Below are 15,669 nucleotides of genomic sequence, written 5' to 3'. Positions count from 1 at the left end.
AATCACATGTTTTATTCTCTGTCAGCAGTTCTCAACTGCTGAAAATCAACATTAAAGTTTCCTTCTGCTAAAAAATGATTTGTTTATTTTTCATTTTACTTGTATGTCTGACTTTCACTGTACAAAATGATGTATGTGCAGAGATTGACACTTAGACTATTTTCACATTCATCTGCTGAATGGATAAGGTTTCCCTGTGGTTCTTTTGTTTCCTTAAATATGAGTTTAAGACGTTTACATTCAAGCATGATTCTGCAACATGACAGTTTGGAGCCAATCATGGTCCAATTCGCAACACTATATTAAGCCAGCTAGAGAAGGAGTAACAAAATGGTATAAGGGTATGGAATAATAAAAGCCATGGTTTTTCAGCTAGGTTTACTTTTGGTGAATAACAGTGTACATTTTTTAGTGGCATCCCTAATAATGGCATTTTTGCAAGCCTTCTGTACTAATGCTATTAAGGAAAATAAAAACCTTATCCCTTCAGATATTATCGTCCACTAACGTTTCCTTTTGTACAGCGAGTTTGATCTGTATATGTTTGCTGGATGAGAAAGGGCTGTAAGTGAGTTGCTCTCATTAAAATATGCTGTAACGTTAAGTTAGTCCTCTATAAATGAATTCATTCTTGCTGCTCTTGAATGTACAAAAAAATAAAATAAATCAGAATCGCAGTTATACAATTTTGAAATTATAGTTGATTCATCTACATACCCTATTCAGAATCTTTGAATGTTACGTGATTTGCACATGGCATGAACTTTAATTCAATCTTTTGGGTTTAAATATTGAACCACCCTGTGGTGCTTAATAGTATAAGCTCTATAGGAAATGGTGAGATTATTGGACTGTGTGAGTTATTCCCTATTCACTTAGAAGTTTCAATATTTCAATGAGGACTGTGCCCTGTTAAAGTCTATTTAATGTAGCCTGAATGAGTAGTAATAATTTTGTGCACGCTAGAAAATAGTAGATAGGCATGTAAATGACCAAAAGGGAAAGGTGATACATAATAGTCCAACTGACCTAGTGATTTACAGTTATGAATAAAACAGTGATGGTTTCTCTATGACTCCAATTTGCAAATGACACATGAGGTCACCTAAGTGACAGTAAACTTTTTTAGATTTTGACAATTATGTTCTGTAAAGTAACATGTTAAAATGATATGTCTACATGGTGTTGGGAACAGTCTGACCATTATATACACAGAGGCAGACAGACACACACACACACACACACACTCTCTCTTAAAATAATTTCCTTTTGTCCCTTGCTCAAATTTTCATTAGGGTATAAAACTTAGTTTTGTAAACTAGAATTATTTGACTCTTGTACAGCAGAAAGGCCTGATTCATTCAGTTTGGCTCCAATGCAGTGAATTAAACGAATTAGTGCTGAAGTAGGTCTTAATCCTACCTCAAGGTTTCTGGCTGACCTCTCTCTGACATCTTTCATTGATAGCAAGAAGTTCATTCCTGTTGTTTCCACACAGCAATGCCAACTTTGAGGGTCCTTGACCCACAACACCTCAATCATTGCGAAAAACACAACTTTGTATTCCAAAAGCTACAGAGATAATAAAATTATGTTTAATTGAATTTTTATTGGAATGCACAAATATGATCACCTTCTGTACACAGTTATTCAAAACTTATATTTTGTGGTCCTTGGAACTGTTTAATGGAAGGCTTGGTTTAACTTACCATGAGGTTATTAGGGGCAGGTCTCTCTTTCGGTTGCCGGCGCATACTGAAAAAAGAGATACAAGCAGTCTACATCCAGCCACTATTCAAACTGTGTGCAAGACATGTTTTTGTTCTAAATTTCATTTCAACGACATGAATATTCAAGGAGGCTTGAAACAAAACCATTCATGACACAGAAACTGAAAGCAGTTTCATAGACAACAAGCACTATAGCCTAAAAACTAAGTTAATCTATTTCAAATAAAATTATTTATTTTTTCTTAGTTCAAGTAATATTTCTTATTACTCAGAACACTAAAACTGAAGCAGTTACCACATCGGTTCAGTGAATTTACAGATAGGCACGTAAGTATTTGGATAATGTCACAATTCTCGTAATTTTTCCTCTGTGCACCATCACAATGGATTTGAAATTAAGCCATAAAGATGTGACTGAAGTGTAGAATTCAATGACTGAAGTCCGGAACCCAGGGACACCATCAAATGCTGAGTTTCCTTCCTTGAGATGCTTTGCTAGGCCTTTCCTTCAGCTGCCTTTACTTGATGCTTGTTTGTGGGTCTTTCTGCCCTCAGTTTTTTCTTCAGTAAGTGAAAAGCATGCTAAACTGGGTTGAGGTCAGGTGGCTGACTTTGCCGTTGAAGAATATTCAATTTCTTTGCCTTGAGAACCTCTTGGGTTGTTGTTGCAATATGTTATGGTTCATTATCCACCTGCACTGTGAAGCACTGTCCTATCAGTTTGCAGCATTTGGCTGAATCTGAACAGATAGTATAGCCCTATAATCCTATAGAATTCATCATGCTACTTCTATCAGCAGTCATTTCAATACACGCTGTGTTACATATGGTGTTGCACTGTGTGAGTGTTACCAGTGGTTTGCACCTTGTGGTAAACCTTCTGTATTTACATTCATGAAGGCGGCTCTTGATTGTAGACTGACAAGATACGCATGCCTCCTCAAGAGTGTTCTTCACCTGGCCAGATGTTGTGAAGGGTTTTTCTTAACCAAGGAAAGAATTCTGAGATCATCCACTGTAGTTGTCTTCCGTGGTCTTCCAGGCCTTTTGGTGTCACTTAGCTTACCAGAACCTTCCTTCTTTTTAAGAATGTACCAAATTGTTGATTTGGCCTCTCAAAGTTTCTGCTATCTGTCTGATAGGTTTTTTTTGTTTTTTTTTCAGCCTAATGATGGCCTCCTTAATTTGCATCAACACCTTTTTGGACTGCATATTGAGAGTTCCCATGAACAGCTGCAAAATTCAAATTCAACACTTAGAATCAACTCCAGACCTTTTATGTGTTGACTTTGTCGTGAAATTATGAGGGAACAGTCGACTCCTGGCCATGAAACTGAATGTCAGCCAATTGTCCCAATACTTTTGTGCCTGAAAATTAGGGTTTATGAATAAAAATGGCTGTAATTTTCTAAATGGTTAATGCAATATTTTTGTTAAGTCCCTTGAATTAAGGCTTCAATCACATCTTGATAATTTTGTTTCAAATCCATTGTTGTGGTATAGAGAAGCAAAATTACAAAAATTGTTTCACTCTCCAAATATTTATGGACCCAACTGTATGTGTGTGTTTCTGCGAGTGACCTCAACAGTGTATACATACACAATCAGTTAATACAAACCTACATTGGGGACTTTGAGGAAATAGTGTAGGGGCCTGTCTGTAAGTGGTTTATGTATTACAATGAATGGGCCATGACCCTCTAAGAATAGCCTGGGAGAACATAATGCAAGTCCTGCACCAAGGCAGGACAGGGCACCTGTTCCTCAGTCTGTCCTGAGAGAGAAGTGCCCTGTTCGAGTAAATAAAGCAGCCATGGGGGTTAAACAACAGCTGGTATAGCCAGCTAGTGGGTGCTGAACACACACACACACACACACACACCGCTTGGACGTGGTTGGAGTGTGTACGTAGATGTTTGTGCAACTGTAAAGGTTATAAGAGCCTAATGAATCAGAGGCAAACCCGGGGTAAACATTGTCTTTGTCCTGTCGCATTAGATTAATTAATCATTCCTCTTAAAATAAAGAAAAAAACAACAGCTTTTTGTTGAACATCAGCAGCACTGAATGTCCTGGCTAAAACCATTACATCCACAATGCATTAACACACACAGGCAAATGCACTTTAATTCCAATGTATACCATTATACCTTTGATTCATCGTCAATAATTTGGCTCATCTATGTTAAATGCAGCTTGTTGTCTATAACTGTTCAGTCTGGCACTGTAGGGCTCAGATGGTTAACTGTGCCAAACATATTAAGCTAGTACAAACTAGAATCGCAAACAAATGCACTACACAGTCAACAGCCACTGAGCACAGACATAATTCCATTTAAAATCAGAAGGTGTTAATTAAAATGATTTTGGCATCTGTCTTTCTAGAATCCGAGCTTATTTAAACAGTAACAGCAACTGACTCACCACTGAGTGATGAAGTGAACAAACTTTTCACTGAACTGGTCGATGGGAAGAACTGGAGGATCCTGTGAAGAGGAACAAAACAATTTACACAAGGAACATTTTACTCTGGGGATGATGATAACCGCTGCACCCACTCAAGAATCTTGACACTTAAAAAATACAATATTGGTGGTTTAAAAATACAGGGATTTATTGAAACTAAAATTTGGGTTAGTCATAATTTAGAATTAACGTGGTTTTAAATTATCAAACCCAACTTAAAATAATTGCACCTGTTTTGCACAATTGAATAAAACACTAGATTAATTAATTAATTAGAGTATATCCAAAAGTATCAAACTTTTCCTTTAACATCTAGGTGTGAGTTTTAAAATTAAGGTGCCGTCTTGTGCTGTAATAGCACACTGGACATTGAGATCCTTTGATAAATAACAGAATCATATCAGGATTCTAATCTGTTCTAACAAAGTAGAGTTTTAATATTACTGTTAGTTTTACCCTTGGTTTTAGTGAGTTATGATGACACACATCTACTAATGACGTATGGATATATGTATGGATATTTGGATATGTATGTAAAATGTGCGCTATATATATATATATATATATATATATATCCAAATATCCATACATATCCAAATATCCATACATATCCAAATATCCATACATATATATATACACATACATCTATCCATCTATCCATCCATCCATCATACATATCTATCTATATAGATATATCTTTCAAATACACAGGTTCATTCCTTACAAATGAGAAAACTGGCATTAAATAAAACAGTAACAACTCTGTAATACTAAAAACACCCATCTTCCTACATGTTAAACTGATTGCTGAAATTTAACGTACTGTCTCCCAACACAAGACCATATGCACAAGACAGGGATGTTTTCCTCAGATACCAGAGATGCTATCTGAAAAGATCAGAAGTAAGTTGACCAGAAGGTAGACAGTAGGTGTAGGCCCTACAAGATTTAAAATATGCACAGCTGTGACATCCATTGATAAAGTACATATAACAAAGCTATAAACAAAAATATTCAAACTACTCAGATATGCACAAAAATCATAAAGCCTGGGTCCACAACCAGGCGTTTGATTCAAATGCAAGGAATTAAACCTCTTTAAATCTGAAGCCCCACTGTGCCATTAAAAACACCTCTGGGCAGTGTTCGCCATTCCTTAATGCTCTGATCGGCAGGCTCCCGCAAAGTGTGATCCATGAACCCATTTAAATTAACAAAGGAATGGGTTCCTTCTAATCTCACTACACTCCACAGTTCTGCCGCCACTTGGATAAGCAATGTATCATAGCACATGTGCATATACACACACACACACACACACACACACACACACACACACACACACACACACACACACACACACGTATGCACAAATAAATGCCCTTGAGCACTGCACACCACAAGCCTGACTATACACTCTGTTTAGAAGGAGAGTACCAAATAATTTGCAATCACTGTACTATGATATACACACACAAATACACATCCTTGTTTGACTATATTCAAGGGGACCTGTCAATGACACAATACATTCCCTCGCCCCCTACACTAACCTTGACCATCAAAACTAAATGTCCTTACCTTAACCCTACCCCAAACCTAAACCCAATACTAACCTGAATACTGAAAGCAAGTCTTAACCCTCAAACAGCCATTTAAACTTGTGGGGTCCAGCACTTTGGTCACCACAAAGCTGCCAGAACTCACAAGTATAGCGGGTCCTGGTTTTGGGGACCTCACGAATATAGTAAAACAAGCCCACACACACACACACACACACACACACACACACACACACACACACACACACACACACACACACACACACACACACACACACACACACAAATACAAGATCAATTAGATCCACAGTTTTGTGCAAAATGTTGACTACACAACTAATTTATGCGTACAAAATCTCTGTCTGCACTTTTCACACATATTTGCATGAGCATGCACCTTATTGCAGACACAATCACAAACACACACAATTATGCATTTATTCATGTCTCCAGCTGAGAGGAACACTGCTGCAGCTTTGATGTGGCAGCGGGCGATGGCACAAAAGACGAGCAGGCTGATAAAAGTGGCTAGTCTGTGTGAATTATTCCTCCGCTTGTCAATGCACTGTGCTATGAGACAGAACACACACTACAAGGGTAGAAGGCTACGAGTAAATATACATGTCATTGCCATGAAGCAATTATTAGGCAAAATTAGATCAGTAATTACAGGCTTGAAAATAAAATGGGAGTTCTTTATTAGTGGAGCCACTTGCTATTCAACAAATAGAGGAGAGAGGTACATTAATGACAGTGGACAGCAGACAGATGGTAGGAACAACTACAGAGAACTTTTCGTTCAAGGTCTGAGCTTAACAGGCTGAGTATGTTTCTCTGTCATACACTAATACCAGCTAAAATTAAAAAGATGGATTGGATAATTTAATATACACATACATTTAAACGGGGGAGAGTTAAGTGAACTGAAATTAAATATACAAGGTAGATAACAAGCAGTAGCACCACTCTTTCGCCTCAACATAACTTAAGACTTACTTGAATCGGTGTTTTGTGTATCTGGCCCTATAACATAGCCTCATATTACATGGCCATTATCCAGCTCTGGGGTTATGGCATCCTTTGGTTTTCTCCAAACACTCATCCAAATTAACAAAAACTTACAAAGCTGACTAAAAATCTTTCTCCTCATCATTCAGGGCTCTGGGTTTTGTTCTCTTTAAACCAGATTTTGTGTCTCTCCGGGTTGGCCTTGTATAAAAGCTATTTCTACATAGGCAATAAAGATTGCTTTTTGTTAAGCCCACAATGTAAGTTTTTTCTTTTGTGACTCCATCCCTGAGGTATGCATTCAACTGTTTTAATTCAAAATACTTTCTACCAAAGAAAAGTGCCATTTTGAAAACTGTAGACAGCTTCTTCTGTGGATTATCCAGATAAAATGGGACACTGTTTCTAGAATGAGATAGTTCATTCGAATTTTTAAAATGTACTTTTAACAAAATTCCACCCACCTCTATTGTGTTGGGATGCTGGCTGAATCTGTAAAGCTGGATACCACTAAGTAAGTGAGAAATAGTTTTGTAACTTGGGTGACCCAACTCTCTAATGGTCCATCTATCTGGTAAGCTATGACTTGTGACCACCATTTCTCTTCTCTGTCAAATTTTATCTTTGATGTCATGATTTTCAAGGCTACTTCCCACATAAAATTATTTCAGAATCTTTGTCAGACAACTGTTCCTCTGTGTTGTCAGCTTTGTATTAGAGATTCATTGAGATTAAACCTATCTACCTTCTAACTGTTAAACTTAATGTTCATCTCCATATCTATCTGGTCTATATTCTTTATGAGTCTTTAGGTCTTTATGAGTCTCATGAGGCTCTAATCTTTATTTGAGCCTTTCTCAGCCATGTGTGTTTGTGTGTGTGATAGAAAAGGAAAGGAAAACAAGAGGCTGACTGTCACACTCCATCCCCCACCACACACATACGTCTAGCTATAGTAATATTAATGATTCACTCACAGGGGCCTATTACTCATGCAGCCATTATAGCAACATTCAAATCCCCAGTGGATAGGTCTCACACACAATATCCAAAAGGTGTTCTACTGGTTTCAGATCTGGTGACTGGGGAGGCCACTGAAGTACACTGAACTCACTGTCATGTTCATGAAACCAGTTTATGACGACTTTTGCTTTGTGACCTAGTGCATTATCATGCTGGAAATAGCCATTAGATGATGTGTAAATTGTGGCCATTAAGGGATGCACAAGGTCAGCAACAATATTCAGACAGGCTGTGGTATTCAAACAATGATTGATTGATATTAAGGGGCCTAAAATGCGAATAGGAAACGTTCCCCACACCATTACACCACAACCACCAATCTGGACTGCTGACACAAGACAGGCTGGGTCCATTGATTCGTCGCTGTCGTCGCAATATTTTCCCAGTTCTGATGTTTGATCTGAACATAGCTGAAGGTCCTGACCTATATCTCCATGATTTCATGCATCGCACTGCTGCCACATGATTGCATGAATAGGCAGGTAAACAGGTGTTGCTAAGGTGTTGCTCGGTGAGTGTATATACAGTGAATTCAGAAAGTATTCAGATCCTATCCCTTTTCAGTTATGTTTCAGAATCACGCTAAATTCATTTCAATTAATTTTTTGGAAAGGCACAAACCTGTCTAGATAAGAGAGGTGATCAAGAACCCAATGGTTACGCTGGCTGAGCTCCAGAGATCCTGTGTGGAGATGGGAGAAACTACCAGAAGGACAACCATCACTGCAGCACTCCACTGATCTGGGCTTTATGTCAGAGTGGCCAGACCAAAGCCTCTCCTCAGTGAAAGGAACATGAAAGCATGGCTGGAGTTTGCAAAAAAGCACCTAAAGGACTCTCAGACTGAGAAAGAAAGATTCTCTGGTGTGATGAAACCAAGATTGAAATGTTTGGTCTCAAATCTAAGCATCATGTCTTGAGGAAACTAGGCACCACTCATCACCTGCCCAATACTATCCAAACAGTGAAGCATGGTGGTGGCAGCATTATGCTGTGGGGTTGTTTTTTAGCTGAAAAGACAGGGAGACTGGTCAAGGTTGATGGAAATCTGAATGGAGCAATGTACAGAGATATCTTTAATGAAAACCTGGTCCAGAGTGCTCAGGATCTCAGACTGGGTCGAAGGTTAACCATACAACAGGACAATGACCCTAAGCACACGGACAACGCAGTAGTGGCTTAGGGACAACTCTGTGAATATCCTTGAGTGGCCCAGCCAGAGCCCTGACTTGAACCCAAACAGACATCCCTGAAGAGACCTGAAAATGGCTGTCCACCATTGATCACCATCCAACCTGACAGAGCTTGAGAGGATCTCCAGAGAAAAATGTCAGAAAATCCTCAAATCCAGGTATACAAAACTTGATGCATCATACCCAAGAAGAGTTGAGCCTTTAATCGCTGCCTCAGGTGCTTCAATGACGTAACGTGTCTGAATACTTATGTCAATGTGATATTTCAGTATTTTTTTTTCAGTAAATTTGCAAAAATTTCTAAAATTCTATTTTCACTTTCTCATTATGGTGTATTCAGTGTAGGGTAATGAGGGGAAAAAAATGTTGACGAGACTGCAAAACAAAAAAACAAAAAAGTGAAAAAGTTCAGGAATACTTTGTGAATGCACTGTATTTCCTCAATCTATTGCAGGCCTTAATCTTTACATTCTCTCTGAGTGTCTTCATATTTCCAAAGAGTGCTTATCCTCTTGTCTCTACTGCATTACCTGGGACAGTGAGGTGGTGCTGGCTCACCAGGGACAACAGACTGTTCTCTCGCCAAGGAGAGACAGCAAAGGTTACAGGAAAAATAGTTTGAGTGATGGCTCCGCCTAGCTGACTAATGAACAGTTCAGCCCGGGTCAATCCATTACAACCAAAAGCACTTAATTATTAATTACAGCCATATAGGCAGTTAAGGACAAGTGACATTTTATATTTAATGTGCGATATGGCTGGTGATGGGGGTATTTGGGGAGCTGGTTTAGGCTTGAAAGGTGTCGTGGCATTTTTGCTATTAGTGCATGTCAGCAAAGAATGTAGACAAAACTGAGATTAGAGGGGAAGGTTGTGATTGCTGCTTTAATGAAAATGTAACCAGTGTGAGCTTACACTTCCATGTATGCAGAGACACAAGAAAATAAAGTCCATATACCAAGAAATGGAAAACTCTTCAGGTTAGGCTCAGCTTGGGTAGCACTGCACTGTAACCTGGTTTTAGAAGAATTTCAAGTGATAAACTGTTTGCCTTGAAAAAACAAAGAGCATTTCAAAATCAGATGTTACCTATGCAAACTCAATATAAGAGAGTGATAAATACACCAGATATCACTTAAACCTAATTTCATCATATACCGCTATAATGTGTCACTGCTCTGTGTATGAAACATCTACACCTGGTTCAGTCAAGAGAGTAATCCTGATTAAACAAATTTTTGGTACTGGCTCTGTAATATACAGAATTTAGAGCTGTGTTTTGTGTTTGTGTGTGTATGTTTGTTTCACTGACGGGTCCAACCTCTACAGTAATGTGTGTGTGCATATGTGTATTGCCTGAGGCAGTTGCATAGGGTGAAGGGTTGAGTGAATGGGGAACAAAGCCGCCTGAGTGGTTTGCTTCATTAGGAAACAAAATATAAGCTTTCCGGGCCATTAGGACTGACTTTAGATGCAAAAGCACACAAGACGACGACTCACCTCATCAACGATGCATTGCAGTAACTGTAGAGGCTGGAAGAGGAGAGACACAGGGAGATGGTAAAAAAAAAAAGCTAGCCTACATGGAATTTCTTGGCAATAAGGACAATCAAGTGTGATAAAAACAAAAAGTATCTACTTAGATTAATCAAATGCAGTGAGCTCTGGCAAAGCCATCATTCACATCGTGAATGCTTTTATTATTCCATAATGGCACCTATTGCAATACCAGCAGTTTAATCATGATCTAAAAATTCATTGCAGAAATACAATATGAGTGTTAAAATCAGAGAGCCAAACAAGAGTAACTGACTATAGTGTGGGAGACCTATTTTTTATTCCTCCTATTCTAATGCAGTAAAACTTACCATTAAAGATCCTTGGTTCTTCTGAATCTGTAGGGCAAGCCAGAGAAGAAGAGTCGAGGCAATATGTAATTAGCGTATCATAATCAAGACGATACACTTGGACACATTATGATCACTAGGAAAAAAATTATTGCTTTTCTGTTTGCAATTTGTGAGTATGCATTAACACCATTTACATAATGAAAACACACAAATGTTAATGGCCTTGCTCTCATTTGTGGAGAATGGGGGTAAAAGATCCACTAATGCTAATTTTCTGAGTAGTACTTTCCGGGCCCTCCAGGTTATCTACATGCACAGGGATGTAGAATAACTGTTACAAACAATACGAGCAAGGTTTGTAATGAGAATGCTCTATGCGACTATTTCACAGGTGCAACACTGACAATAAACAGGCCAGGACATGGTAAGATACCTAAACACATGATGACAACATGGTTAAGGCTATCATTCTTTTTGATAGGGCAAAAAAAAGAAAAAAGTGATTTGGGAGCAGATCTAGGTGCGAAAAATATATTTAATTCCACATAACTTGAGGTTGAAATCAGCGGAAACAAATTATAGAAAAGAAGAAAAGAAAATTAAATTTAAAAAATTCAAACTCAATACATATTTGACTTAACTAATTGTATTTTCTATAGTCACAATAAAAACATATGAAAGGACTGAGAACTTAGAAAATATGTGTTAGAACAGGAACTTCTCTTTTAGAAAATGTAGACACTGCCTCAGAGATAATGTCTTTGAATGTATAACACTGCAGTGAAACTACAGAAAGCTTCGTTTTTAAATCCCCCAGGACTGAATTCAGCTTTTTTAAAAACCCAAATTTATAACTTCATTATATTGACCAAATGATATAAGGCCTGAAACCTGGGCTCAGCTAAATGTCTAATAATTTTTGGTAAATAAATTGCTCATTTCTCCAGGTCTTTTGACAGTGCATTAGAGCAATTATTGATTCACTCAATTAAATACAGGTTTTCACACTCTGTAAATATCAAGAGACTCCTAAACTGCTTCTATATCCAGTTTTGCCTGATTCAGACACATTAAAGGCAGCTATGGAAAACTAATTTGTTCAGAAATAATTACGAGGACAAAATTGCGCGCTGCTCCAGGGGTTGAAATTGGATAGTGGGAGACTAACTTATTCAAGCATAATTGAGCACTTATTCTTCTTGTACTAGGAAGCTTGACCACATATCAAAAAGAGATGTTAATAATCCCTCCCTATCTTTCCCTCTTCAACAGGGTCTCTCATCACTGTGGGATGATTATCTGGTAGACATTTCATTATCTGTTCATCCTGAGGGTAAACATTGTTTAATATGACATTAATACTTAAAGAAGACTTTCCAATAAGGCATTTCTTCAGATTTTCTTCTGATACCTCATCTAAGAAGAACAAACAAATTGATGTTTGACAGGCAGCGGTACTGTGTCTGCTGCAGAGTGTTAGTTTGTATTTAGTCTGTGAGGTATATGTATGAGAGTGTAAATAACTGTGTGTAGCACTAAATGATAACTTGTTGTTGTGTAGAACATCAACTTCTTGTTCCTATGAGCTGAATAGCCTTGTTACAAGCCACTCCAGTGGCTCTATGACGATTTGTGAGCCACATCAAGCTTTTTTCCGTTATTTGAAAATATCACAGTGAGCTCAGCTGAAAATAAGAAGTTACAAAATTCATTTTTAGATTTCAAATTATTTCTTTTCCTTTCAAGACAAACTCAATAAACACTTCTAAAAGATCAAATGGTTGTTTTCCTCCTTAAGGATTTAAAAGATGTCTTCAAGGGGTAAGGAATCAGACGGCTCCCTTTTTGATCAAAACAGCCAGGTTCAACAAAGTTTGACAAGCATTTTTTGGTTATAAGCAAGGGCAGTCCCACTCTGTCACCATGATGACATAACTTTAAGAAGAGGGGAAATGGTGAGGTCCTTTTCTTTGTTCTTCTCTTCAGTGTAAGGTCAACAAAAATGAAGTCACTCTGAGATTTGCTACTGTGAAATTATAGGCCATTAAAAATAATCCAACGACAGCAGCATTTCTATGATGATCTCCAAACTGACAACCTTTCACCCTTAGGCAAAAGCCTAAATACTGCTCAACTTAGATTCATTAAGTTGTAAATTTATACATGCATCACCTATTTGATGAGTGATAGAGACAGTTCTATCAAGTCCAAATATTGTATCTTAAAAATCATTATCATATCTTATCATTCATAGGCTGCACTAGGGAACCCAAATATGAGGTTGTGCAGACACGGTGAATTGTTCAAATATGGTTTGGTGACAATAGTTAGCGTGGTGATAAATAGCGACAGATGTAGTGCATCTTTACATACTTAAGATTGAGAATGAAGGGTCAATATTTTCTTCACATCATTTGTTGAGTAAACCAAAGCTAAGAAGGAAGTGTAATATACTGAAGTGAAATTTTAACCAGTTTTTAAAGGAGGACATGTGATCAAATAAAGTGTGAAAAGAGACTTTGGAGTTGCTATATGGTGCTGAAAAATTACAGCAAACATTGTTTACAACACACATACAGTACATAGTACTATGGTACCATTTCCTTTCCATTTCATTTGAGAGGAAAAAACAAAGTAAAGGGAAAGCGTCTATGCCGTTTGATGGATGCAGTGATGTGTAATGGAAGCTCCTGAAACATGCTCACAAAAAACTGACATGATATTTCATCCAGAAATTCATTCAATTTGAGAAAATATGACAAAATGGAGAGAAACAAAAACAACCACAGAGCAAACAAAAAGACAACAAATCAATCAGAAGCCATAGTGCTGGCGGCTGTATACACATCACATCGAGTCTGGTGTCTTCAAAGACTTTCAGAGCGAGCCGTGAAAAAACTCCATTAACTCCTGACAAAGAATACAAATGAATCCCTACATGTGGTGAAGTGGAATTAAAGAGACCATTTCTAATCATGACAAACATGAGGTGATGACTCCACTGTGCGTACATGCGCACACGCACACACACACACAAACAAAAGAATAAATGAAAGATGATGCATCAACTAAACATCATTCACAGATTAAAGCCATTGGCAAGCACACACCCTTCTTCAGAGTGTAAAGGGTGAACAAAAGACCCAAGAACAAAAGTGCAACTCATGAACACCCCAAAGCCAAATTCAGCTTTAACAACTCATCCTGTACCTTCCACCACTGTACTACGGAAACTCAGATGCCACTGATTCTCATCCAATCTCTCTCTCTTTCATCTTCTCCAACTTCTCCCTCAGTCTGTGCTAAAACGTTCTCTGTGAAGTGTAGCAGGTTTTGCACAGACAGCTGTGCCAGCGTCTGCAAAAATGACAGCTTAGGCCCAAGGACTTTGGCTGGCTGCGCCTGACGAGGTGGATCCGAGCGCGCTCGCCACACCACTCTGCTACAGCCTGCAGGTGAACTGTCTGCAGTACCATATGGAGTTAGGAGAAAATTAACACTGAGATGAGTAAAGCCGCATGACAGTGGAGAGCCTAAACTATAAACTGAGAGGTGTTTCTAATATTTTGTCCACCCCATTTATATCAATGAGGACAGATGAAACAATCATTCATTTGCAAAAATACACCAGCAATTAACATGATAAAGGAAGCATTAAATGAAGGAAGGAACAGCATGCCCCAAACACACCTTTGCTCTCTTGCACAAAGGTCTGCATTTGCTTGTCATCATAGCTTATGAACGAATGATAAACAATGAAAATAAGTGAGAGATATATCACAACTGTAATCTGTCTCACAGATGATGTTTGCCACGTAAGTACGCAACCAGGTGCTGAATTAATTCTTTTAACCCAAAACACTTTTGGGTTTCTCTCAGCACATGATAGATAACATTAATAGGATCACATCTTCAGAGGCAACTGACAATAACACCTATGGCCCAAAAATTCCTAAAAAAAATAAAATAATATAATCTATAATAATAGATAGCTGCTGAGGTGTTAAAAGTCTCATATGAGATACAACTCCAAAGTTTGGTAAACTGGGTCCCTCTTTCCCAGGAAGAATAATGGCCATACTGAAAGGAAGCAGTCACTTAGGCAATCCCCAGGCAGATAGTACAGTGGTTACATGACACTCTGCTTCTTTAATCAACCACAGTGGAGTTTCATTCGACTGACCGTGCAGTCCAAGTGTCGCATACATTATGCCTGCGGGAAAATTATGCAGAAAATGATCATGTGTGTCAATACGCAAAACACTCTCAAGATTTTGATAATTTTTCCTTTTTAATCAAACCATACAAAGTCAGAAGTTGTAGCTATTGTCCATGGCTGATGTGCTAAAGTAGAAATTAAAAATAACAACTGTTGTACAATATAAATGAGGTTTTCAAAGCTTAATTATCACACAATCACAACATGGTTTTGAGAAAAAAACTTTTCATTAGATAAAAATCTTCCCCTTCAAATTTTGTGAAGGCAGGTGGCAAGGGGGTAACCTGAGGTAACCAGATTTGGATTGCTCAACCAGGGATTGAGGAGATAAACCCATCTTAAAGGGCGAATTAAGACTTGATGGGATTGGGAAATCACTTCTGTGGTCGGCAATTACATTTGAGCAGGATTTTAACTTCGTGTAATGGGGGAAACAAAATTAAACCAAATCCATTTATACATTTAAAGTTCAGTATCAATACTGAACAATTAAACTAGAAAATACTAAGGATGAAAGAAAATTATATTCATGGTAAACAGACATTTTAGTGTCACTGAGGTCCGTGCATGATTATAAGTGCCTAGTGTAATAGTTAGAGCAAAACTTCTAAAAATTAT

General features: G+C 38.0%; 1 protein-coding gene across 1 annotated transcript in view; it reads right to left on the bottom strand.

Annotated features, from left to right (window-relative positions):
- Window positions 1-15,669, bottom strand: part of map2k5 (mitogen-activated protein kinase kinase 5) — a 63,473-nt gene that overhangs the window by 17,871 nt on the left and 29,933 nt on the right. The window contains exons 18-21 of the mRNA XM_040135730.1: window positions 10,851-10,877; window positions 10,483-10,515; window positions 4,155-4,216; window positions 1,710-1,755 (exon numbers count right to left, since the gene is read on the bottom strand). Of these exons, the coding sequence (XP_039991664.1) occupies window positions 1,710-1,755; window positions 4,155-4,216; window positions 10,483-10,515; window positions 10,851-10,877 (168 nt within the window). The remainder of the gene's footprint in view (window positions 1-1,709; window positions 1,756-4,154; window positions 4,217-10,482; window positions 10,516-10,850; window positions 10,878-15,669) is intronic.

This window comes from Xiphias gladius, chromosome 1 (assembly GCF_016859285.1).
Source record: "Xiphias gladius isolate SHS-SW01 ecotype Sanya breed wild chromosome 1, ASM1685928v1, whole genome shotgun sequence".
Lineage (NCBI taxonomy): Eukaryota > Metazoa > Chordata > Actinopteri > Istiophoriformes > Xiphiidae > Xiphias > Xiphias gladius.
This window is presented reverse-complemented; position numbering and strand designations above follow the sequence as displayed.